Consider the following 27,808-nt stretch of genomic DNA (forward strand, 5'->3'; position numbering starts at 1 on the left):
GATGTTATTAGAAATTAATTTATATATTATATCTTTATTAGTTATTGTAAAATTAATGTTTGGCATTTAAGAATTAAATCTTTCTCTTTTATTAAATTTATTTAAACTAAGATATATTGAGTTATTTATTTACGTAAATTAAATTGTTAATATTAATATAATTTAAATTTTTATAATTAGTTAGATATGTAATTTAAATAATATATTTTACTTATTAAGTAAATTTTAAAAAATTTAATAATATTAGATACAAATATATTAATAATTTAATTTTAAAAAGCAATATTTTTTATAGTAATTTATACAGTAAAAATTAATTTTGAATAAATTATTCAGACATCTTCAATTCTGTTAAAATTAATTTTAGAAAAACAATATCCAAGTAGATTGCGTTATAAGATAATCAATTATGATTAAAATTTACCACTTAATCAATTATTTTTATAATCTATTATACCCAACTGAAATCCAAATAGGCACAAGAATAGCATGGAGGAAAGGGTGTGTGATGTGGCAGCGAGGTATGTGGTTTTTCAATTTTACTTGGTACTAGGTGCAACACTTTTTTATTGATAACTGAACCAATAACAAGTTATCTTTTATCAAATAAGTCAAAAAAGTTTTTAAAGAGCTTGAAACTATTGAAGTAATTAATGACACTTTCATTATTCTAATCTTTAAGAATGATCATCTCACTTGCATAAAAGATTTTTGTCCTATATCATTCTGTAATGTTAGCTATAAAATTATCATTAAAATACTATCCAATCATCTTCATACAAGCATGAACCACTTAATCAGTGATAACTAATGCAGTTTCATAAAAGGGCAACAGAGTAGTGATAATATTAAAATTGCCCAATAAGTCATTCATTCCATAAGGAACAAAATGGGTAAAAAGGTTTTTATGACTCTTAAGGTGGATCTTGAGAAGGTTTTCAACAGATTATCTTATAACTTCTTTGATGATACTTTCAAATCCATTGAGATTAATAGTCACTTCAAGAAATTGATCCAAACAACCATCTCTATTACACACATATGCGAGTCCTTTGAAATGGAGAACCATCTAATGAAGTCACACCTTCAAGTGGCGTCTATCAAGGGGATCATCTTTCTCCTTATCTTTTTATACTATGCATTGAACGCTTAAACCGTTACATTAATAGTAGCATTGATAACAAAGAATGGATGCCAATTAGACTAACAACTAATAGGCTTCCTATCTCTTACTTATTTTTTGCTGACAACCTTCTACTTTTTGTAGAGTATTCTTTATCTCAAGCTAGGGTCATGCAACACTACCTTTCTGATTTCTGCAACGCCTCTAGATAGAAAATAAATACTAATAAATCCAAACTCTTCTGTTTGAAGAATGTTAGCATTAACAGAGCTACAAAAATTAGTGTTGAGTTAGGAATTTATCTCATAGGCAATCTTGGAAAATACCTTAAGATTTCTATTATTCATGAAAAGGCTTCTAAACTTACCTTTGACTCTCTTCTTGATAAGATGAATTTATAGTTTGACAAGCTGATTTGAACATGGCTGGAGAATATGTACTTATCAAATATGTTATTTTGATTCTTCCTAACTATATCATGCAAACCATGCTTTTACCTGATAGTGTTTTATTTGAATTAGAAAAAACTTTTTAGAAATTTCCTTTGGGATTCATCTAATGATAATAAAAAATCTCATCTTTTTTCTTTAGATTGCATTATCAAGGACAAAAAAGATGAGGGACTTGACCTTAAGAAGCGTAAAAATTAAAATATTGCTTTTATTGTGAAGCTTTATTGGGGCTTTATCAGTAAACCTAATTGCCTTTAGATGTGGATTTTATGAAATAAATACAAGTGCAACAAACCCAAAATTTCAATGGTGGTCAAACCTAACACTTGCTCCTATACTTGTAATAGCATATGAAAAGGTTGGGATAAGTTAATGCTACATGTTGGTTGGAAAGTTAGTAGATGAGATTAAATATCTTTTTAGTATGATAAATGATCTCCACTCCCAGAGTCTCTTGTTAAATGTGCTTTCCATAATGCTAACTTTATTCTCCATGCTAGAGTTTCTAATTTTTGCTTTAATGCAAGATAGAATATTGATCTCTTAAGTCACTACCTTTACCCAAATATAATCAAACAGATCTTGGTTGTGCAAACTTCTAATCAATAGAGTGAAGAAGTTATTATTTTGTGGAGAGCTTTCTTTGATGGCAACTTTTCTATTAAATCTGCTTACAAAGCTATAGAGACCTACAAGGACCAATATCACTCATATATCTAGTATAGCATTTGGAAGTGGCCCATGTAAAAAAAAAATTAAATATTTTCTTTAGAAGGCTGCTTGAAATTGCTTGCATAACAACTACATGCATCATACCATTAGTCACTCTCCCCAACAAAGCAATTGTCCTTTTGGTTGTAACTCCTTTAACTTTACTATTCATATTTTAAGAGATTGTGATGAAGCTACATAGATTTGAAAAAAAAAATAATAATTTTGGTGAATCTTACAAAACTTTACACCTTTTTTTCTCTTAATTTGTGAGACTGGATAATTTAGAATGAAAAGAGTGAAGTAGGCAGCTTAAACACAAGAAGAACACCTTAGCAAGGACTTTTTGCCTAAGCTTGTTGGAATATTTGGGAAGCCAGATACAAGAAACTCCACTCTGAAGATGAGATCTTGAATAACGATATTTCCTTCTTTAGCATTTAACAAATTAATAATAATCTAAAGCTTCTATTAAAATTCAACCACTTGAACAAAAGAGATGCTAGATATGATGCTAAATTAAGTCTACCTTAGCTTGGATGGATTAGACTCTTACAAATGCATAATTAGAGACAGTAAAGGAAATTGGATTAAAGGACTTTTTAAATTTTTTTGCTATCATCATAGTATAGTGGTAGAATTGATGGAAATTTTTGAAGGATTTAACCTTTGTTGGAAAGAGGAATTATCTACAGTTAACATCTACCTTGATTCAATGGATGTGTTGTCTTTTATTAGCCATAACTACTCTGAAAGTCATCCCTTTTCTGACATTATCAAGAAAATTAGAGATATCATAATGAGGGATTGAGATGTCACATTTGATCATGTTTATAGAGAAGAAAATAGATATGCAGATCTTCTAGCCCATTAGATAATATGTAACAACTTCAATATTACGATCTTTGATAAACTCTCACAAGACTGTATAAACTTCTTGATATTAGACATGACTAAATCTCAGTCTTTATGGACGGTTTACCGTGGCCATATATTAAAAATATATATAGGAATTGAGTTAAAAATTTAGTGAAATTATAAGACCAATTAATTATTTTTTTTTTTCAAAAATCGAATATCAGCATTGATGATGAGTATATTAGCTGTTACATTCATGTTAAATACTCTATACGAAGACGGCTTTCTCAATAGGACATGTGGCTTCAATACCCCATCCGTCCTTATGCATGAAACGTTTTAAAACTTTTTTTGTTCTAAATATAAAATTTTGTTAGCATTCGTTTAATAAGTGAATCATTATATTTTTATTAAATTAAAAAGAGAAAAAATAAATATTCTTATTAATTTATTTTAAAAATAATTTATTTTTTATTTATAATAATTAAAAATAAAAAAAAATTTTAGTATGCTTTTAATTAAATAATTAATTTTTATTAATTTACATGATCCGATGAAAAATATATTAGCCTCTTGCTTCTTTTCGGGCTTTGTTTTGTTTCGTTTTCCTCTCTACTTTGTGACAAAAACCTGTTTGTTACAATTAGGTGTTTGAAGGAAGAATTCGTGCCTATTTGGATACGTCTTTAACCAATTTTTTTCTAAAAAAATCAATTATTTAATTTATTAGCCAAACACCTAAAAAAGCAAAAAATTGATTTCAACCATTAAAATTAATTTTTTTCAAAAGCCAAGATTTTGAGCTCTTTCAAAAACGCTGATAAAAAAGTATTGGAGAAATTATAAAGAAATGCTCAAGAAAAAATTATATTTTTTTTAAAAATAAAACTCTTTTCTATTCTCTTTTTTTTTAGTAAAATTTAAATTTTAAATCTTTAAAAAAATTGCTAACATAATTAGTTTTTGTCAACCATCACTTTTCACTTAACACTTATTATAAAACAAATTCAAATAAAATATTAATTGATGAAGGAAAATTAATTTAATTTAGTGTATGATAAAAATTGTTGCAAAGGTCTTGAGAGAGAAATTTTGCATCATTTGTTACATTGCTATATTTTTTATTTGCCAAAATTTTAAAGCAGTACTTAACATTTTCGTCAGATATAACTCATATCCATGATGTCATTAGAAATTAATTTATATTTTATTATATTTATTAGTTATTGTAAAATTAATGTTTGGCATTTAAGAATTAAATCTTTCTCTTTTATTAAATTTATTTGAACTAAGATATATTAAATTATTTATTTATGTAAATTAAATTATTAATATTAATATAATTTAAATTTTATAATTAATCATATATATAATTTAAATAATATATTTTACTTCTTAAGTAAATTTTAACAAATTTAATAATATTTTATATAAATATATTAATAATTTAATTTTGAAAAGCAATATCCTTTATAGTAATCTATACAGTAAAAATTAATTTTAAATAAATTATTCAGACATCTTTAATTTTATTAAAATTAATTTTAAAAAATAATATTTAAATAGATTTCATTATAACATAATCAATTATGATTAAAATTTACCGCTTAATTAATTATTTTTATAATTTATTATATTCAATTGAAATCCAAACAGACATTTAGAATGAAATTCAGAAAAGAGGGGGGATTTTAATGAGTTTGATTTAAAAATAAATAAATAAAGAAGTCAAGTTTATTTATTTATTTATTTATTTATTTTGCAAATTTATTTCACTCCTTTACTTTGTATGCTATTTTTATTAAAATTTCATAAACTCATTTTTATCTCCTAGTTTCCCTCCAACCAAACACGGCAAAGCAAAGCAGTCATATCCTCGATGCCTTGTGACTGCGCGACTCCTTGGGGTCGGATGATTCCTCGGCGCCTTCGACCCTGTATAAACCGGGAATTCTTGATCACTGCACTGGCCACTCTTCGTTGCATCCTACAAAGTATCCTTTCTATCGTCACGTGCAATTCAGAAGCAGAGCCTCAACAATCTGCTCCCGACACCCCAACATTTGATCCCGGTCAACCCTCCCTGCCTATTTCTTATCCAATCAAAACGCTTCACGAGCTGGAGTCCCGGTCCTATTTTAACTCCTTTCACTACCCTTTTAACAAAGCTTCCGTCCCCATCCGAAGTCTTGGCTCTTCTTCTTCATTGCCCCTCAGGCGCAGATTGCTCGTGTGCCATGATATGGCCGGGGGTTATACTGATGATAAGTGGGTTCAGGGTGGCACTAACGCCGATGCCTATGCCATATGGCACTGGCACTTGATAGATGTGTTTGTGTACTTTTCTCATAGTCTAGTTACTCTTCCTCCTCCTTGTTGGACAAACACAGGTCATCGTCATGGCGTTAAGGTACTTGATCTTCTGATCACGATGAGGTGACACTGTGGTTTAAAAAATTTATAACACATGCTTCATTACAACCTAGTCATTGAAGTCAACTGAATTCCTCCACATTTGGTTGAGTTTAACTGACATGATATGAGATTATATGGTAATCCTAAACATCTTTCCCGAATGTTATATCGGGTTTTATTTTGTCTGTTGCAGGTTGATTTTTCTAACATCATTTATTGCTTGTAATTTAATCACAAGAGGTGGATGATGTCATTGCATCTTTCATCTTGTAAATAGTTTCAAATTGATAAACTGAAGGATGTTGTACTTGATCTTTCTTGGCTGTATTTTGATATCTTAGGTGCTGGGAACTTTCATCACGGAATGGGATGAGGGAAAAGCGGTCTGTAATGAGATGCTTGCAACTAAGGAGTCTGCACAAATGTATGCAGAGCGTTTGGCAGAGCTTGCTGCTGCTTTAGGCTTTGATGGGTGGCTGGTAAAAAACTCATCGTTGGTGCTCTTTATGGGGGTTCATTGACGTGTCTGTGTAAATTTAAATCTAAGTAAAGGGTGATTCCATTGATAATTGTTATATTTATTATGATATCTGGGGCGAACTTCTTGATCTGCAGTGCAACAGAGTATCCTGGTGCAAATGTAGTGATTGTCAAAAATTTATTAAACTTGAATATTATAAGTTTGGGTTCCATGAAATTGGACTATTTGAGCTGAAGCTGCGTAAAGAATTCGTTTGATCCAAGTGCTTTCTTGCTAAAAAATTTACAGACATTGTCTGTGACAATAGAATTAATAAGAAAATCACGTTAGGGAAATATATATGTTTATAGTGAGAAACAGATACCACTATTCTTCTTTGGTTTGAAGCATTGCATTTACTGTACTCTACTATTCTTGTGATCTTCCCAGTGGCTGAAACACCAGCCTTTTATTGCAGGTAAACATGGAGGTGAAATTGGACGTGGGTCAAATTGAAATTTTGAAGGAGTTTGTCAAACATTTAACGTTGATAATGCATTCTTCAGTGCCTGGATCATTAGTAATATGGTCAGTATTAGAAGAAACAAATTAATTTTTCTTGTAACATTTCATTTGCTTATGGCGTGAAACTTGACTTTTTCTTTTCTTTTCTTTTTCTTTTTTGGTTCATATAGGTATGACAGTGTTACAATCAATGGTATCTTAGAGTGGCAGGATAAGTTAGATGAATACAATAAGCCTTTCTTTGATATATGCGATGGAATTTTTGTAAACTATACGTGGAAGGTATTGTCTATTCCTCTTGTATGCTCCCACTATACCACTGTATGATCAATTCTTATCTACCATAATCTAGTTTTTATGTACCATCTAGGAAGACTATCCAAGGCTCTCTGCCGATGTTGCTGGTGACAGAAAATTTGATGTGTACATGGGAATTGATGTATTTGGAAGGAACACATACGGTGGTGGACAGTGGAATGTAAGTGGTTGGCAACATTAGAGAATCTTATTGTATAGCTACAGATTATCTCTACTATTTCAACATATAACTTATTTGGAAATCAATATAATTCTGCATAGAACATCCAGGAACTGAAGTCTACCAATTACTCCTATATAGTTCTTGGTGCATGCATGGGATTGCTATGATAGATATTCTAGATTTATTGCCTGTTTTATTTCAACAACAACAACAACAACAACAAGCCTTTATCCCACTAGGTGGGGTCGGCTACATGGATTGCAAGACGCCATTGTGCTCTATCATTTATTAAGCTTTTAGAAATATTATTAATTAAGAGATCACGTTCAACAACTTCCAAGAGTGTTCTCTTAGGCCTTCCTCTACCTCTCTTAATCGGACTCAAAGTTATATGTTCCACTCTTCTCACTGGTGCCTCCCTTGGTCTTCTTTGTACATGCCCAAACCATCTCAACTGATTTTCTACCATTTTTTCCTCAATAGGTGCCACCCTCACTTTTTCACGTATGTGCTCATTTCGAATTTTATCTTTACGTGTATGTCCGCACATCCATCGTAACATTCTCATCTCTGCTACTCTAACTTTATGCTCTTGCTGTCCCGTTAGAGCCCAGCATTCACTACTATATAACATTGCCGGTCTGATAGCAGTACGATAAAACTTTCCTTTAAGTTTATTAGGCACCTTACGGTCACAAATAACTCCTTTAGCTTTTCTCCAATTAAACCACCCAGCTTGAATTCTATGTGAAATATCTCCACTGATTTCGCCATCATTTTGAATAATGGCTCCCAAATATCTAAACTTTTCCACTTGAGGTATAATTTGATCTCCCAATTTCACTTCCAAATTATTTTCGAATAGTCCTTTATCAAATTTACAATATAAATATTCCGTCTTACTTCTACTCAGACGAAAACCTTTCGACTCCAATGTCCTCCTCCATAACTCAAGTTTGCAATTAACCTCTTCTCTTGTCTCTGCTATAAGAACTATATCATCCGCGAAGAGCATACATTTCGGGATTTCCTCTTGAATATGTTCCGTCAAAACATTTAAAATCAAGTTGAACAAATAAGGACTCAGAGATGATCCCTGATGTAGTCCAATCTTTATAGGAAAATCCTTTGTTTGACCACTAGGCGTTCTTATACTAGTTTTTACCCCCTCATACATATCTTGTATGGCTTTAATATAAGCAATCCGTACTCCCTTTTTTTCCAACGCTTTCCAAAGCACTTCTCTTGGTATACGGTCATAAGCTTTTTCCAAATCAATAAAAACCATGTGTAGATCTTTATCTTTACAACGATACTTTTCCATTAATCCCCTTAGTAGATAAATCGCCTCTGTAGTTGATCTACCTGGCATAAAACCAAATTGATTCTCAGAAATACTTGTCTCCAATCTCAACCTGTGCTCAATTACTTTCTCCCACAATTTCATTGTGTGGCTCATGAGTTTAATCCCTCTATAGTTAGTACAATTCTGAATATCTCCTTTATTTTTATAAATAGGAATTAATGTACTTCTCCTCCACTCATCAGGCATTTTCTTGGACCGTAAAATCACATTAAATAACTTAGTTAACCATCTCACCCCTTCTTCACCTAAACATTTCCACGCTTCGATAGATATACAATCAGGAATTAATGCCTGTTTTATTTCAATTGAAGTATATACCTTGTAGATGGTAGGTATTCTTGTAGCATACTACATCCAAAAAATACATAAGAAAACTTGTTATTCTTCGTTTTAGCTGCCAGGATGTGGAATAACTTGCATGCTTTGAGGTCAAGTTAATTACTCAAATATGATGTCGCAGATATTCTAAACATATAAAATATCAAAGTATTTTGATTTTATTTTACTACATAATGGCTTTTATCAGAGATGTTTTCTTTCTTCTTGTTTATGGGCTTATAATTGACTTTAGAGTTATTACCCCAAATAGTTAATGTTGCATTTCTTCCTTAGTGAAGTGTTTAGCCTTTAATTCCATTAAAAGTCATTAGATTCTTCTCTTCATAAACTTGCACCTCTTTGTTTGTTTTTCTTTATAGTGACTGCTAGAAAATCCATAGCCAAAGATCTCCTATTGTGTCTAAAGATGGGAGTACTCTAGTATTCTTTTTTCTGGAATTGTAGTACCACTCTGATCCTCAATGTGAGACCTTTCCAGAAGGTGTTCTTGGTCCTGATTGTTAGTCACCTTACTTATTAGTGAAACATTAACTATTTTTCTTCCAGATATGCTTAAGCAATGTGGTTAATAAGGGTAATATTGGGAACTATTTGAATTTCTTGACAACGTTAATGATTTAAAAGTGTCCTATATAAAAAGTGATCTATATCAAAAGCTGGAGGGAGTATTTGTTATTTAAGACTCTTGATGGCAGTCATTATATGCCATTTTCCCAAACAGAGTATTAAATCCTTTCCTCACCATTGCAAGTTATATTTAATATACGTAGTATCACTTATATTTTATGAGAAATTATGCAAATAGGATATGTTTTTACTAGCTTCATGACTCTAAGCTAACTATGGATGTGTTGTATTAGGCAAATGTTGCTCTTGATGTGCTAAGAAAGGAGGATGTCTCAGCTGCAGTATTTGCTCCTGGGTGGGTCTATGAGACTAAGCAACCACCAGATTTTCAGACTAGTCAAAATCGGTAATGCAGCTACTAGTGTTGTCATACCTTTGTCATTTTTGTCAATCGATGAGCAGGATCTATATAGACACATAGACCCATGGATCCATACCTCTCGATTGGAAAAGAATCAACAGAAAAGGAATCATAATTGATTGCTATATCTCTCAAAACAAACAAAAAGAAAATGAAAGACGAAACATAAATCATTGATCCACTAAGCTCTCTCGGGGATTTGCTTAAGAATAATTATGCACTCAATCTGTGGAGTTAAAATATCTTGGTGTGTTCAGATTAATGGAAATTTAGATTGGATTTGGATTTAGATCAAATTCCTCATTTTTATTAATAAAATTTTATGGATTTGGATTTGATTTCATCTCTTATCACATTTCCTTTGTAATTTTAAATTCCTCCTATACCGTAGTCATATGGAATTCCAATAACTTCAAATATCCCATTCTCTTTGTGTTTTTACTATTGATGCCTCTATGATTCTTGTATCTTTTCTCATTTCTCGTTGATTAAAAAATATAAGTAAACTCATCACTTTCAATTTTTTTATTTTTATTTTGAATCTCACCTCATCTCTCTTCATTTGAATTTTTTTTTTTTAAACTACCCAAACAAAGGATTTTGAATACATGAATTTTAAATGCAAGATTTTAAACCTAAAATTCAAATCCAAATCCATCAATGCAAATACTACCTTGAAGAAAAGCTGAGGAATTTGAGCATCTTCGTCCAAAAGCAATTCTTCAATATCTAAAGTTATTCCAGTGGCATCTTTAAGTTTTAAGCTTTGACTATATTGCTTGTGTAGCTTGTGACAAATAAAACCTGGATCATTTGGCTCGCATGGTATTTTTGGGTTGTCAATCATATTTGGATGATTTCAAATGATTCATGTTGAATTTCTGAACTGAGGGAATCTCTTTTCAGAACGCTCCGTGTGAGTTTATAATTCTACCTGAGTGTAAGTTTAAGTAAGAACTATTGTTCCGGGAAATAGAAATAGAAGAAGTACCAGCTTACTGATTCCTGTACAATTTGAAAGGCAGAGGCTTTCCTACCAAACTCATATTCCTTTTGCCTTGTCTCCATTTGTTCCTACACTATATTCTTCTGCTCTCACCTCTAACAGCCCAATGCACCTTAATTGCTCTTTTGCCCCTTAACTGTTCTCTGGGCCATGTTCTCTTGTTCAAGGACTTTTTCTAGAGTAAGCAAGCAAAAGCACACGTTTTGCTTTCTTTCCTCTTCTAGTGTACATGAATAGTGGAGGCTCAGTTCCATCATGAACTTTCTCACCGCTACATTTCTTTTTTAATCATTTTCACAATTTTAAAGTTTTCTAACTTCTTGAATTTTCATATTAGGCAAACAAGTTTCATACTCATGCTGGAGATTCCATTTTGAAATACTTATCATATAAGTGCCTGCGTCATTGCATTACATTTGTTATTGTAGTTGGTGGGGTCTTTTGGAGAAATCATGGGGCGTACTACGAAACTACTCTGGAATACTGCCATTCTTCACAAACTTTGATCAGGTAAACAATTGTGATTCTTGTCCCCTTCGATACTTCGATATTGTCTTCCTACTGCTCAAATGGGACTTTGTAAGCTTCTGGTATGAATAAAAACTTTGAAAATACTTTTTGCCCATACTCAATTGCATAGAACTTCAAGTCATTGTTGAATTTTAGTCTAAGTTACTATAAAATTAATTGTGAATAAGATAGGCAAATGAAAATGAGAATTCATTTTTCTTCAAGTCATTGTTGAATTTTAGTCTAAGTTACTATAAAATTAATTGTGAATAAGATAGGCAAATGGAAATGAGAATTCATTTTTTTTTTTTAATAAAAGATGGACTTTGCTTTATCTCCCTTTAAGCTGAGTGAATGACACTCTTGAGAAGAAGGCGAAAAGCAATACAAATCATAGCTTTAAACACTCCTGTTAAAGAAAATGTTCGTCTGGCACCTAAAGGTCATAATAAAAGCCCAGACCAGACTGCTTCCAATTTGTCCACGTCTACTTAATGGTTTCTTGTGTTGGTAATGCGTATATAAATCATAAGACATCTAATTTTTTTTTAACTCCAAATAATTCTCTTCATTGTAAACTTCTGTCATTAATTGGTCATAAGATAAAAGTGATGGGTAATTTTAGCTTGTATAGTGCCCTTGTACATGAATTGGGGTTCTACAATTAGTTCACTAGATGCAATCCTTGAGATATTTCATGGTTGCTATTTCTGTTCTGCTTACTTAACCTTTGGGTTGAGGAAAAAACACTCTAGATTAGATTCTTGTGAATCTTTCAAATGTGGACATTCTTTGTTACTTTCAGGGACGTGGTTATCATATTTCAATTGACGGAGACACAGTGTATGATGCTGCTTGGTGCAACATTTCTTCTCAAGGTTTACAGGTATGTGCTCAAATAAGTACCATATGGATGGTTGCGTATACATACATACACCATTCATTAATTGCTTGTTTGTCATTTCTGACATCCAGTAATATCAATTTAATAAAGCTAATCTGCAGTAACAAGGAAAATATTTGTGATCTTTGATAGACACTCCCAGTCTTATTCCAGGTCCTCATGTTCATCACAGATCCTTCTTTTCTTGTGCAATGGATGGTTTACTTTTTTCCTTCAATTGCAACTATACACCAATGCCATGCCTTCTAATCTGTAATTCCTTCTTTGATACAAGTGGTCCTTGTTCAAAGTTTGTTTATATTCTGTTACATATATGTGTGCAGCCGTTCCTTGAGTTTGCTGGTGTCACTCCAAATGCTTCTATTCAAGCCTTTGTTGAGTAAGTACATATCAGAATTTCCTTCTACTAATTTTTTTAATTGATTAACAACGCAGAATGTATGTCATATAATTCATATGTTCAAAACCAATGTACTCAAACAGAAGACATAATTGACTGACTCACTCTGATATTTAGATTATATGAGGATGTTTCAGGATAGGTAATCCTTGTTCAATTGCAAAGAACTGTTTTTGTCGCCTGATGATGAAAAAAAACTGTTCTATTTTAAATCATGCCTTTAATTATGGGGTCATCCTCTAGAACATCTTTATTGGCAAGATTAGGAGTTTGATGTTTGATGGCTAAGCTGATAGTGGTGCAGAGTCTTCTCTCATATTCACACTTCTTTCTTTCTTTCTTTTCTAATGACTTTATCACAACATTGCTTTTCTGTTTTTTCATCTACATAGTGAATAGTTTTCCAAAATTAATTATGAAAAGATGTCAATCATTTGCTTTCTTTCTTTGGAACTTGCAGCTTTAAGGAAGCATCCTATAGTGGAGGGGGGAACATTACATTTAAAGGATCTCTCGAGGGACAAACTTATTTCCAGAAGAGAATTTTTCAGGGGCAGTTTCCTGTGGGGGAGTCACCTATCCACATATTATATTCTGTAAGCTCTCTCTTTGTGAAAAGTATAGCATGTATTTGTCATTTGTAAACTCAAGGCTACACAATCAGGAAAAAGGAAATGGGGCGTATTTTGCTTGGCCAATTGTTACAGGGAGAATGACAATTAAGGACCTTCTAAGAATATTAATTTCAATTACAGACTGTGAAATTTTGAAATCCCAGTTAAGGACCATGGTTCTTAATTGTGATAAAAAAAAATGTAGTTTGTAAGGTGGAATTCATTATTGCCACTTGGGAATTCACTAACCCAACTTGAGAAAATTTGTAACGTATATTGTAAAAACATGAAACCCTACTTGGAAATCAATTGTTTAACAAAAAGCGCTACTTGATAATTCACTAACTCGACTTGAAAAAATTTCTAACGTATATTGTGAAAACATGAAACTCCATTTGGGAATCGATTGTTTAATAAAAAACATCAATTTGGACAAGTCACTTTTTATTAATAATTCTCAAGTAGGGTTTCATTTTTTCACAATATACGTTAGAATTTTTTTCAAGTTTAGTTAGTGAATTCCCAAGTGGCACTTTTTGTTAAAAATTCCATTTCCAAGTAGGGTTTCATGTTTTCACAATATACGTTAGTAATTTTCTCAAGTTGAGTTAGTAAATTCTCAAGTCGCGTTGGTGAATCCCACCTCACAAATTACATTTTTTTTATCACAATTAAGGACCATAGTCCTTGCCTGGGATTTTAAAATTTCACGGTCCGAAATTGAGATTAATGTTCTTAGAAGTTCCTTAACTGTCATTCTCCCATTGTTATACTGCCCAACTGGACAATTCCGGCTCTTTTCTTTAATCTCGTTCACTCATGAAACCTACGACTAATGCAGGTGAAATCTGATAGCAATTCTTCATTGGGACTTGTGCTTGAGTTCACTTCCATTGCAAACGAAAGAACTTCAGTACTCCTTACATCCCCGCAAATGAATCAGCTCTCAAGCAAATTCGACAAAGCACTCACGACGCATGAACTCAGGGGACTTTCCCCTCAATGGGTTGTACATGAAGGCACAATCACCATGACTGGGTACGTGTTGACAGCAATCCATGCAGTGTGCTACAGATCAGAGCCTCCGTATAATATGCCAAGACTTAAGTCCAGATCATATGGCCCTGATAGCAGGGTGGGTTCTTCAACGGACTATTTTGCGGTTCTTGGTCACATTACAATCAAGACTTCTGCTCATAACTCAGATTTTCCCATCTCTACTTCGTGGCTAGTTAGTGGTGAATACATCAAATGGATATCAGATTCCGAGGGTTCAAAGGCCCTTAGTCTCAAACTTCTCTGGAACCTGAAAGATGGTGATAATTACGTGTTCCTTAACTACAAAGTGTATGTCGAGAAACTATCAGAACAAACAGAACGTGTGCCAATGCCAGAGTACCTTGGAATTGCACAAGTGAATTGCTTCTACGTTGCTGACCTCAAAATTCCTGCTGTCATTTCCCGTGTCAGATTTATTATACAAGTTTGTAGTGATGACGGTACCAATCAGAAGCTGGATGATTCTCCATATTATGAATTGCATGTTGAAAATGCTTAAATGTTCATTTTTAATGTAACATCACTTCTCCTTCATAGGAAGACTCTATTGTAAAATGTGAGGTTGGAGAGGGCATCTACTTGTTAAACTTATGCTGCAAAAATTAATGAAACTTCATTCTAACGGTACAAGTGAAGTGCCCTTTTTATCGTTGTTGTTACAACTGCTTCATGCTGATCAGTCAGAAGCACTGCGCAGGTTTGGGTTAAACAGGATGCTGGTGATGAGTCCAAAAGCAGGCTGGGAATTGACTATAATTATTTTTTAGAGGGCTACATACAGTAGTCACTGTGAGTAGGTTCAATGCTCCAGGCTGCTTAATGTATATTAAATCCTTTGAATCAGCAGCATAACCGCTTTGTTCGTATCTACATTGTAGTGCGGAAAAGCACAAGAGAGAGAGAGAGAGAGAGAAGGGAAAAGAAAATAAATCTGTATGAGTAGCTTCTACATAGTGTAGATTTTCTCCACCATAGGTTAAAAAAATCTTACTTTGACTTGACAAGTGGAAGGAAAAAAGAAGAAAAACGAAAGACAACTGAAAAGGGACGGGTTAGTGGCATCTGGATTCCAGAAGAAAATGTTTTGGAAGTATTATCCTCGAGCCCTCAAATGAAAACTAAGTTCCTACTTCCACTTTTGTTGTCTCCGCAATAATTCAAAATTTCATATTGGAAAGCAGGGGTGTGCTTTTGTTTTGCGTATTTTGACAAATGTCTGAAATTTTCTCTTCAATTGCTGTTATATTTTGACTAACTACAAGCTAAAGTTATATGTATTCTAACAGAGCGAATGGAGTAAAAGCTGCAAATTGGCTTTATCTCGTTTGCAGTTTCTGCAATCCAAGGCTTCTGGCCTCTTCAAATTTTTATCCAGAAGCATCTAGTAATCTCCAATTCACTCTAAGTTTCAAACCTTCACTTTACTTTGGCGTCTTGCTGGACCTTTAATTATCTGTATTTAGGCCTTCAGGGTTTTATATAAATAACTAATAACTAATTATATTATAGTAAACAAATGGTGGGTGGACCCGTTATGGGACATCTTTAGTAAGAAGCATTAAGGTTAACCAAAAAATATTTAAATAGATCAAGTGTATCATGTCATTTGTGATCTATTTAATTAAAATATTTCAAGTATTTAAATAAAATTTTTTGTAACACTTTTTTAATTGATTTTATTTTTATAACAAATGCACATTCAATTTTTTTATTTTTTTCTTTTTATTATCATTAATATCAGAATTAATTTATATTAAATAATATCTAAATGTCATGTTCTTATTAAACAGATTATAAATAATATGATACATTCGATCAATCTAAATATTTCTCAAGATTAACAACACTATATAACAACCATCCTATCTTATCTTACCTTATCTTATCTTATTTTGCCGGGAACAACCGTTTCACTTTTAAGAAAACACGCAATCAATTTGTCCTTTCTTGCCGTTTGAGGCAAAAACCAGTATGCTTCTTTAAATCAAATACATGTTCACTTTTTTTCATAATAAAAAATTTGGAATTATAACAAGCTTCAAGGTCAAAAATATTTCAAAATTAATTATTAATAAATTTCTTGCATCAGGCAACAAGAATTATGCTCTTGAGAGCAATAAATATAACATTTTGATTTACATTTTTCAAAAAAGTTAGTTAGCATTTTGATTTTTTAAAAAAATTTCACATTTTTCAAATTATGCTCTTGAGAGCAATAAATATAACATTTGACTTTCTAATACATTCTCATTAATTACTTAATAAAATAATGGTGTAATTGAAAAAAAAATATTGAACACCTATTTACTATTCTATATTTTGTATTAACGGCTTATATTATGATTTGGAAGGAGTAATCATTCGGCTATTCTATGCATGACTTATTTTGATTCATTAATTATTAATTAATAATTCCGAAAAACGTGCCAGCCGCATTTGTGTTGGTGGAGTGTGTAACAATGAAGAGTAAAACTGGGGGAAAGGTTACAAGAAAAAAGTCTGGAAAATCTAATGTTTAGTTCAGATAATGACTGAAGCCTGGAATCAAAAGAAGACCGAAGTGTATAGTCTTGGGGGAATAATTAGCACTGTAAATTAGTGGTGTTTAATAGTAACAGAAATCTAATGATCAAGATACACAGATGTGCCATAATTTTTATAGACGTTGCAGATATCTTATATAGTAAGTTGAAGTCATAAACACATATATACATGCAGAGAATTTTTTTTTTAATATGTTAATTATCAGAAAAATAACATTTGAGGATTTTTAACGATATTAATTGAAATTGAGGAATTTAAATTTTTCATAAATAAGTGTTGACCGTTCATGTTATTTCATCACATTTTCTTTAGATTCTAATCCATTTTGGTTCAATTGTATATATTTTTATTGCCCAAATTAGGAAAATATGCATCTTGTTTTGGGCTTGTGTTCTTGACTTTAATTTGATATTTTTAGCCTAATTTCATGTTATTTTGATTGAAGTTTTGATTAGAAGCATTTCTGGAGCTTTGTAAATTTTTTAGAAGGCTTTTGGATGAAGAAATCAAGAGCAAAATGAATGATTTTCGGTAGCTGTAAAAACAATGCAAAACTGCCAAAGTCGTCTCAAAGTCGTGACTTTCGTTTTTGACTTTTGCCGCTGTCAACTGCGTTTCATTTATTAAAGATTAGTTGGTTAGGATACATATAAGTTGAGAGCTCGACCCAAAATGCATTCTTCAGACTTTTAGACACTTTTGAAGCTTGGTTATACTAGGATTTGGGCATTAAAAGAGTTGGGATCAAGAGATTGAAGCTTTGAAGACATTTGGAGCTCATTTTCTTCGGTTTTTCCATTCCTCTTCCCTTTCCTCTCTTGTAATTTGAAATGTGTCTACTTATTTTATATATTTGTAGATTGTGGATGATTATGAGTAGCTAAACCCTTTGTTCTAGGATTATTTAGAACCCTTATATGAATTAACACTATCTTTCTCCTCTCTTTTTGTGATTAATGATATATATATATATGTGTGTGTGTGTGTGTGTGTGTGTTTATTTTACTCTTTCCTTAATGCCTCTACATGATTGGCCATCATTTAGATGTTGGGTTCACTTAATTGATGCTTGAGAGGGCTAGGTTGACTGTAGAATTTGGATAATATTGTGCAAGAACTTGATATTTGCATGTTGAATGGATGGTTTTGCTAGTAAGATAGAGATATACTTGCTAGCCTTGCATAACCACATTAGGGTCGGTGTTTAAAATTGAGTTTTATTAATTGTAACAAGAGATTGGGCAATTAATTTAACTAAACACTTGTTCATGACTTCAGAGAGCTTGTTCGAGTATTTTTAGAACCCTAGGTTAGCACTTATTTTCATTAAAAGAATTTATGAGAGGAGGTAATTTTGGTGTTATGAAATGCAAGGGGAATAAATAATCCTAGGTCTCAATTTGTGTTTGAAGTTTGTGAATCAATCACTTTCTTTATTTTTTAGTATTAGCTTCATAAAAAAAATCATTTTTACCTAATATGTGTAACTCAACTTGATTGAATTTGCTTAATCTTTTGCTTGATCATTGTTCTTGAATAAATTCTCAAAAGAACGATACTTTATTTTCATTATATTACTTGCTACGACCCGTGCACTTGCGGTGAACAACAATAGGTCAAGATTTTTTAATCATAATCGTCTTTGATTTTTGCAGTACAAAAAATATATTAAAGATAAACATTGAAAATAAGAAAGCTCAATACTAAAAATCTTTAAAAGGATGAATAATGGAAGAATAGGGTAGAAAATTAGGCACATAAAAAGCTTTACACAATCAAGATCGGCCAGGGATACAACATAATGAACCGGTAAATAAAGGCTCGCGTTAGTGCCATTTTGATATGATTTGTTAACTACGTGACATCGGCATCTGTTTGATTTGATCGTGTGGAGGTCAAGAGAGTTGGAGATGGCATTGTGTTAAAAAGTAAAAGAAAAGGAAAACCCATCGAGAAGCTGCCAAATTCTATGACGACGGGTGGCTTAATCATATGGAGTATATATTATATCGGCCTTTATTGTGGTGACACTGGTAGCTTCATCAGTCGCACATTTCCCTGAAGCACTCACCATGGGGCTACATAAAGACAAGATCGAATCCCCCAGCTAAAACCAGGATTTGGTAGCCAGCAATCAATGAACTCATTAAGCTTCCAAACTTTGACTTTGCCAAAACGCTTTCACATATGAAACTCTAAAGCTGGGCGACCTTCACAAATTTAAAACAAAACAACTGACGGCTGTTACCCCTCCCCCCTTTTCCCTTTTCATCCCCATCGAATATCCAAATATTGCCTTTGATTATGACATATAATAGTCTGGAGAGGTGGATTTACAAAAACATATATAAAATGTGAGATATATTTATACGAGGCACATCCCATGAACTGAGCACTTTGCACGTGAAGCAGCAGCTAGAAGAAACAAAAACAGCAGTTGCTATATATATAATAGTCGGAGAGATTTTTAAAGTTATCTGTTAGGTAAAGGAGATTGTAGCTTGTGAGGTAATTGACAGATGATGAGACAGGAAAGTGAGAGAGATGCGAGAGGTTGAGTAACATGGTCAGAAGAGAAACTTTGCCAACAACTGAGCAAAAATTACAACCCTGCGATTATTGTCCGTCTCATAACCGCGCCATCATGGAATAACATTCCGTGTATCATCATTTATTCGCAAGAACTTCAGGTTACAGTTACAAGAAAAAAACAAACACATTGCCCATTAATTTTATCTTACAAAGCGGCTATAATTATTAGGAACTCATGCATAACACGTTTAATTATACATTTTTTTTTTTACACAGATGGATTGTTCGTTCGTGATTCAATATCTACATATTCCAGCACTCGCTCTCATAGATTCAACTCTGATGCTTCCCACTATACATGCCATTGACGATAATAGAAATGAAAATGATAGTAAGATTGGGTACAAATTGTCTCCAGGCTTTTTATCTCCATTTTATAAATAGGACCAAAAACGAAATACATATACATGAGACTTGGAAGCAAGTTGACACTGTAGTGACCGCAATTCTCTACTTCGGCTTTGTTTGCTAATCACATTCTGGAACTTGAATGCAGGCACTCTGTTTCTTTTAAAAAAAAAAAAAATCAGAGGCGCTCTCAAGTCTCAAGTTCAAAGGATGGATTCTATTTCGGAAAATAAAACGTTCTTGTATTCAGGCAGTTCTAGTTCGAAGTATTCAAAAATTCTATATGGGAAAAAAAAGTATAAAACGTTCTGGAATATGCTTATACAGATGGCCAGACATTTGATATGATTATCACTTTATCACAATGTCACCCCCCAACCCCCGGAGTTATATTATATATATATATATATATATATTTTGAGAACTCCCACCGACCCTCGTCTCAATCCATTAATTTACAAGCACATTTGATCCTTAGTTTAACAGGTTTACTGATTCAGAACCCTCTAAATTACTTCACTAGCACTTATAATCACATGCTATAGTTGACCCTATATTACTCCCAGCTTCTCTCCTCGGCACTAAAATAATCCCAGTGCAGAAAACTTCTCGTCCTTCATGTTATATGTGCAGAAAAAAAAAATCGTGAAAACGATGGAACAAAAATGGCCACGAAACCCAAAGCACGTGAGAAACTCTTATTCAAGAAACCATGTCGTGTCCAAAGATGCTCTCTCTCTTGAGAGAGTGATCATGATGAATTACATTGGCAGAAGAAGTTAAATTGAGGCACTGAGGGAGGTCATTTTGGAGAAAGAAGGACTTGGGGTGATGGGGGCCATCAATTTCTGGGTTTGTCAGCATCACCGGACCACTCTGCATCTGGATGCAGAGTATCTCTGCTTGAGCCACAGCGAGCTGCATTTGAAGCTCCGAGACCTGGTTTTGCAGGTACGATATGGCCCCAACACAACCATAAACAGGGTCTCTCACTCTCGCATTAGCTTCATACACTAGACTGCTCACGGCAATCGGGTCTCTGGTGCACCGGAAGTTCCTGAATCATTCATCATACAAGACGCAAAATGAAACCAAATATGTACTTGAAAAGGAAGGTTTTCTACTTTTTTGACTTTGTAATTATTATAAATTTCATCATGTCTTGTCCCGTGTTTGTACAAGATAAGTACGGCGAAACCTTGAAAGAACAACTAAAGATGGTGTGGTGTTTCTGCGAGCAAAAAGAAAACGGAGCGGGGAAAGTGGTGAGGAACCTGTAACATTTTGCTGACGTTGCTAGCGCCAAAAACCTTGTGAACGATGGCGAACTTCAGGGGATCGTCGGAAGGGAAATAGGGAGCAAAAATGCAGTCTCTGGCGCATCGGCGTCTGAGCAATTTGCATGAAGCGCAAGGCGAATTCCCACCCATGTTGGAAAGAGAGCGAGTTTGATGGAACGGAAACACAAAGGCACAGAGTTGGACGAGCATGACTTTAGCCGTGTTCCCACCCGCTATTTATAATGGCCTGCCTCCCCTCTCAATCATATTTTATTTTACACCTGTACACTCTTTGCATAGAGTATGACAAATCAACTATGAGGCCATGTTCCTTTTTTTTTGAAAAAAAAAAACAGATATTCATGATGGTGATTTCTTTCAATGAATTGATGATGCCTTTTTCAGTTTTGGTTACCGTTAATTTGTTAGAAAATTTTACTTCTTCATATTTCATATATACTTACCCTAATTTTGATTATAAAATATTTTTAATTATTTCACGTATATTAAAAGAAGTTATTTTTTTTTGATATCATTACAAAAATGAGATGTACTTTTATTTTTATCCCTAACTTTAAATATAAATAACTACATTAAATATCTTCACGCTAATTAAAAAAGGATAAAATTAAAAAAAGTGAGCTAATTATTACAAAGTGTCATTTATTTTAGATTAAAAATTACTTTTAAAAGATATTTTGTAAAAAAAACCAAAAGGGATATATCTGTAAAGAGAAAATACCGATAGAGACATCAAAACCACAACTCTTTTTGTTGTATTGCCTTAGATCACAAGACTACGAGAGGCTCAAGGATGATGCCCCTGTGACATGAGGGCATAAAAGGTCCCTGTCGTAGTGAAATGGCCGGAATAACGCTGTTGTTTATTGTAGTTAACGGTTACTTTTCTTTTGCAAGACATGTATAAAATAGTTAATTCTCTTCGCTGGAGTTGACTTATAAATTATAACACATTAAAATTTTAAAAGTATTGCAATCATAAAAAATCATAAAAATTTTGTCTAAAAAAAGTAGGCCACGTTTGGGTATAATTATTGATTTTTTAAAAACAAGACAAATTTGTAAACTTGGAGCAAGTTCTGCGTATTTTTTAGAATTCAAAGTGAAACATATCATTAACCGCTTGTGAAGAGCACGCCAGTCCTGGAATATGAAGTAGTTGTATGTTAATATACCATTGACGATGATTTTAATTTGAAGACAGTCAAAGAAGAATGAGATTAATCGTGATGAGGAGGGTTTGAAGTTGGGTACAATTAAGTTACTTCTTCAATTTCTATATATAAGAAAAAAAATTGCATCATACAAATTAAAAAAGTTAATTAATCATAATAATTATATCTGAAAAATAAAAAACTTAAACTAAAATGCCTTGTGTTAATTAGTATAAGTATGCATTAATTATTTTTTGTTAATATAAATTGTGAGGAGTGATTTAAAAAATCTATAATAAATATTTATTAAAATATATAATTTTACTTGCATAAAAAAAAGATAGTTTTTTTTTATAAATAAAAACAAAGGCAGTATGTCAGAAATGAAATCACAAATCAGTGGGCACTTGAAGTGAGAGGGCACGCTCTGAATAATGACGGTTTAAGCGGTTATTTGTTTTATCAAGGGCGGCGTTACGTTACTGAGTTCTGTACCATGATGTTACATTCTATGTCCAACCGAGCTCTCTCTTGAGAAACTGCAAGGTTGAACAAGTGGCGCATTACGTTCACGTGCCTTGTCAATTGACCCCCCGAGCCACCAAACGTTGTGCGTTTATGCATATGCTTTGTCATTAGTACAAGAAACTTAAATTAAATGCTCACTGTTATCGATCAGCCGCTTCAACTTCATCGAATGCGTCGTCAAGTTTATCTTCTCTTCTTCGACATCATAATTCAACCGTTTGCTTGCCCTGACGTTGACGCCACCCCTGTATCTGACGTTGATTTCCTTTATGATTTAGTTTAATTGTAATCAATCGCAGTAAATAGTGGTATAGCACGTGGTAACATTTTACTGTATTTATCTTTTAACAAAGTTCAAAGTAACATTTATTAATAGTTTTTATATTATACCGTCATTCACTTTAACAACTTCACAGCACCATTTATTAAATAAACAATTTTATGTATGAATTACCTTTCTTAATTTGATTTGTCTATAAATACCTTGAAATATTTATTATTTTGAAGCGGATTAGCGTGCCAGAAGCGGGAAATTTACAGCCTAAAAAAGCTAGGCGTAGACAACAGCAGTCAACAGTGGAATTGAATGTTGAAGGGCAGGTAAGCGGTGGGGGAACAATAAAATTGGGAGTAATTAAGGTCATATTGGTGTTGGAAGGGCCAAGGGGACCCACGTGGAGAGAAAGAAGGGAGATAAAAACAAGGGTTATGGTTGACGCAAGTGATCTGTCTGTGCAAGTGCAATTCATATTCGCGCGCAAACTATTCTCTTTTAAGTGTAAGATCTAATTAAAATTTTTGTTTTGGTTTTAATTTATGATCTCAACTTTACGAGGTAAAATCTTGGTTTTATTTGTATATCTTATTTAATATTTTTTTCAAATTACCATCATTATTAATTACATATATTTTTCAGTCAAGTTGTTCCTTAAGTTTAATATTCTCTCTGAGGTAATTAGTGACACACATTTTTTACATAATAATGGTAAATAATAACTATTTTTTAATCTTCGTGAATTAGTTAACTAGGCATTATATTGCATACAAGAGAATATATATATATATATATATATATATATCGAAACTTGAAATGGCTCGCACGATGTTACTATACGTTGTCTATACTACACTGCTGATACTGATAGCTTAGCTTCTCCTGTGAATAAGTAAGAGCACTAATAAGTCGCTGTTTAGAGACCGAGGAGGTAGAGGCTTAACGTGAATGTCTGTAATTAAACATTCAAACATTCACGTGAATGCACACATTATCACTGGTATCAATATTAATACCTCCTCCCACCCAAAAAAGAAAAAAATGATTGTTTGACTCAATTCATTGTTTAGGATACTCTTAAGCATAGAAGACTATTAAATTAATCAATTAATTCGAAACCAAGCCCTCCATAAACTTGCCACGAGTCGTGCTATTCACGATATATATAACCACTTTAATTTAATTGCTTTATGCAAATATACTCATTGCATGTGTGATAATATGCAGGGGCGGCAGAACCTGCAGATTTTAAATTCAAGGGAGCCAAGTTTTTAAAATTTAAAGAAAATTTTAAATAATAAACTTATACACACAAATTTTTATCAAAATCATATGGTTTTTTAGCCACCGCTTCCTTAAAACCATCTCTTGCTATTCATGTTTTTTTACTTTCTTAAAAGTTAGAATCCAATTATTTAGATTTAATTGAAAAAAAAAGATACATTAAGTATATAGGTTTAAGTACCTAATTTAGAATTAGATTCCATTGAATATTAAGATTTGATGAGAGGATAGGATAAATATTTAAATTTTTATAAAACTTAAATCAACATATATAATATATATTTTTTAAAAAAAATTGTGATGCGTTGGACAATTTTAAAAATGATGTGTTATTTCAAATGATTTAATTTAAAAAGATAAATAAAAGTTAATGTTAATCAATAAAAATATTTTAATAAACTAATAAATTTGATATTTTATAATATAATATATATATATATATATATATCATATGCAATGAGTATATTATATATATAATGGGTATATTTTTATAAGAAGTGTGTGTATATATGTAGACGTGAATTAAGTAAGAAGTGGGTGTTACTGTTTTTTTTTTTGGCATATGGGTTTTAGGTGTTTTAACCTTGTTACAATATATATGTAAAAAGGGTAGAACCTTGCCCTTCTCATTGTCAACATAGTTCCGCCCCTGATAATATTTGCGCATGCTAAGTGTGTGTGTGTGTGATGCCAAGAAATATTCCATCCATTCTAAAATATAAGTTTTTTAATGATTCAGCATGCAGATTAAAAAATACGATTAATACATTGAAATATTAATCATATTATTATAATATATTTATTCTTAATTTATATTAATGCATTAAAACATGCATGTTTCCCATTAGTGTATTGAAAAATGTTAATAAACGCTGTTTTGAATTTCTAAAAGGACATGTATAACCGTTCTACATTCAATGGGTGAATAGATCGTGAAGTAGGAAAAGTAATTTTAAGCTTTAATAAAGCGACTGGTTAATATAAATAGTAAATACGAGTACTTGTTTGAAAGCAGGTTAATTAAAAAAACAAATAAAGTTGAGAAACAAATTAAGGAAACGCGAGCAATCTTCTCAGAAGACATTAATGAGATTCCTGACACGCAATTAAGTTGTAGGATTGTTATAAACGAAAGCTAATATCGACGGATGTTAGTACGGAAACTTGTAAAGTGGGGGAGCTCCAGGGAACCCTAAGCTTGCGTCGCATTAATTGCCTCACATGATTCTCCAAAGCTTCCCTCAATTCCTATGACGCTCACATACAGCAAAATTAAAACGATAAAATAAAATAATGGTGAAGGAACAGACATCTCACCACGGCACAAGGGAAAAACATGTAGGATCATTAAATGTGCATCGTGTCCATGAAGATTCTCTCGAGTCCACGCTACAGTACGTTTTCTTCCCATCATAATATACATTCCATCTGCACGAACGAATGCTCAGTTTCCCTAACCCTGACCCTAACCCATCCACTATAATTTATTCATATATTTTGTCCTAGCAAATCGCCCAGGGCACCTTGCGATCAGTTGTGAGGAAATAAGCTAAATGTGGAACATTTTTTAAAACAAGAAGCTATCGCTGAGAAATCAGAGAGTTATACTTTGTCCGCTATATTGAACTGTTTTAATAGTGCATTACAAATAATTAACCCTGTAATCATGTATATGATGGAAAATAAAAATCTACTTGTCTATTCTTTTATATATCTGGTAAATTTAAGGTGTTCACGAGTTCGGAAAATGCTGTGGACTATTGTACAATTAACAAACAAGTCCCATCATTTGTTAATTGCCACAAAAACACACAAGAAAATATCTTATCAGTATTAGACAACCGGGTCAAGATAATAGAGTGGAACTATGCATATATAGAAAAGGGGGTTTAAAAAAAAGGGGGGAGGAAAGGACTCCTCTCCCTCTGTGTGTGTGTGTGTGTTACATTTGTTTTCTCTGGCTTCTTCAATGACATGGCTAAAGTTTAAAGGGATGATTCATAATCCATGAGCACTTACACTTGCTTTAGAAGCTTTGGATTGCTTTCGTTTTTCATTTTTCTTGTTATAAACAAAGATGAAAGAACAGCCTGGGTGCTGTTTAAGTTAATTCATATCTTCTGCTAGTAAAGTAGCAAGATGCTTTACAATAGAGCTTTGTTTTTTAGGCTTAAAATCTAAAGGCTTTGCCGACCCATTGAGCTAATCAGCCCAACCCAACTACGCGTCAACACCTTTGGAATCTGATTCCTCTTTTAACAGAGGAACGGACCAAATGTGAGATCAAGAATAATACTATCTCAAAAAAATATTTGAAAAATGATTTGTTTATATTTATAGGACTCTCGTGTTATAAAATTTGAAGAGTATTTATTTATTTTTCAATACGTTACTATTAAATTTAAGTTCTGGAATGACTTATCATAAAAGGATAATGATAGACAAATAGTTCCAAAATAGGAAAATGATAATTTAATTCCATGTAATAATAATAGTGAGGTCTCAATTTTTTTTTGTATGAAATTACTTTAGTTCTTCTTTGTAGTTAATTTTATATGATTTATAAGTCTGGTATAAATATTTACAAGTTTGGTTTTACTAATAACTAAAATAATTTTAAAAAAATATAATACAACTTTATATCAGTATCTTTCTCTAATCAGCAAAACCTAATATACTTTATAAGTTTGCTATAAATATTTGCATGTTTGGTTTTGTTAATGACTAAAAAGATTTATAGAAGCATAACTTTCTATCGATATAGTCCAACTAATTTTGTATTGCTTACAAATTCAGTTCAATCAATGACTAAAACAATCAAGAAAATAATAACTTTTTAAATAGCAAAAGGATATTAAAGTAATTTCACATATAAATTTAAGTTCAAAGTAGTCCTTTAAAAATGTTATTATTACATTTTGTTGGATCAAATTATCATTTTGCTATTTTAAAAAGATTTATCAATCATTCTCCTTATCATAAACGCTATTTTTCTTGTTAAAAGTTAGTAAATAAAATAGGTGGTATTAAATAAGGATATAAATAAAAAAATAAAAGTATATTCAAGAAATTAATCTGTTAAATTAGTTTAATTAACACCCGAGAATCTGAGTTAGGTAGCTTTATTTTATAAATAGGAATTAAAGGAGCTAAGGTACCATTTGCCTTTTCCAAATGAATAGGCGATGGCGGTGAGGAATTACTTGCTGTCCCCTCGTATTTTCTGCCAAATCTTGCTCTGCTCGGGGTGTTAGCTTGTAATGCTTGGGAAAATATATTCCCATTTACTTGGCGAAGATGTGGGCTGTAACTCAACTGGAAAACGGGAAGACTGAATTCGTGTAAGTTCAAGCTCAAAAAACTAAAGTTTATTATAAGTCCGTAATTCCATTAAAAATAAATTAAAATTAAAATTTTCCTTTCATAATTAAAATTAATCAGTTAATCAGACTGAATTCGTATTTCCAGTAATCAGTTAAAATTAAAATTAAAATTATAAGTCTGTAGTTCAAAGTCGAAAATATATTCCCATCTGTCGTCCAATTTAGCTAGGGTTGAGCTTATAAGTCTGT

General features: G+C 32.3%; 1 protein-coding gene and 1 pseudogene across 1 annotated transcript; one reads left to right on the forward strand and one right to left on the reverse strand.

Annotated features, from left to right (window-relative positions):
• Nucleotides 1–5,002: 5,002 nt before the first annotated feature.
• Nucleotides 5,003–14,856, forward strand: LOC129295817 (cytosolic endo-beta-N-acetylglucosaminidase 1-like). The gene is made up of 11 exons (XM_054934393.1): nucleotides 5,003–5,554; nucleotides 5,901–6,038; nucleotides 6,498–6,607; nucleotides 6,715–6,826; nucleotides 6,915–7,022; nucleotides 9,591–9,703; nucleotides 11,153–11,234; nucleotides 12,040–12,120; nucleotides 12,462–12,517; nucleotides 12,999–13,134; nucleotides 13,994–14,856. The coding sequence occupies exons 1-11, from the start codon at nucleotides 5,024–5,026 to the stop codon at nucleotides 14,708–14,710; spliced, it is 2,184 nt and encodes a 727-aa protein (XP_054790368.1). The 5' UTR covers nucleotides 5,003–5,023; the 3' UTR covers nucleotides 14,711–14,856.
• Nucleotides 14,857–20,361: 5,505 nt separating this feature from the next.
• On the reverse strand, nucleotides 20,362–21,173 carry LOC129295819 (LOB domain-containing protein 12-like; annotated as a pseudogene).
• Between the last annotated feature and the right edge of the window lie 6,635 nt (nucleotides 21,174–27,808).

Source organism: Prosopis cineraria, unplaced genomic scaffold, assembly GCF_029017545.1.
Source record: "Prosopis cineraria cultivar Desert tree isolate PC_DT_omini unplaced genomic scaffold, ASM2901754v1 PC195, whole genome shotgun sequence".
Taxonomy (NCBI): domain Eukaryota; kingdom Viridiplantae; phylum Streptophyta; class Magnoliopsida; order Fabales; family Fabaceae; genus Prosopis; species Prosopis cineraria.

What these genes read in the sequence shown, in the direction of transcription:
- LOC129295817 (XM_054934393.1), top strand. Translation starts at nt 5,024, where the DNA reads ATGCCTTGTGACTGCGCGACTCCTTGGGGTCGGATGATTCCTCGGCGC. An exon ending in TTTCAGACTAGTCAAAATCG is followed by an intron (nt 9,704 to 11,152) that starts GTAATGCAGCTA and finishes TTGTTATTGTAG; the next exon opens with TTGGTGGGGTCTTTTGGAGA. An exon ending in TCTATTCAAGCCTTTGTTGA is followed by an intron (nt 12,518 to 12,998) that starts GTAAGTACATAT and finishes TGGAACTTGCAG; the next exon opens with CTTTAAGGAAGCATCCTATA.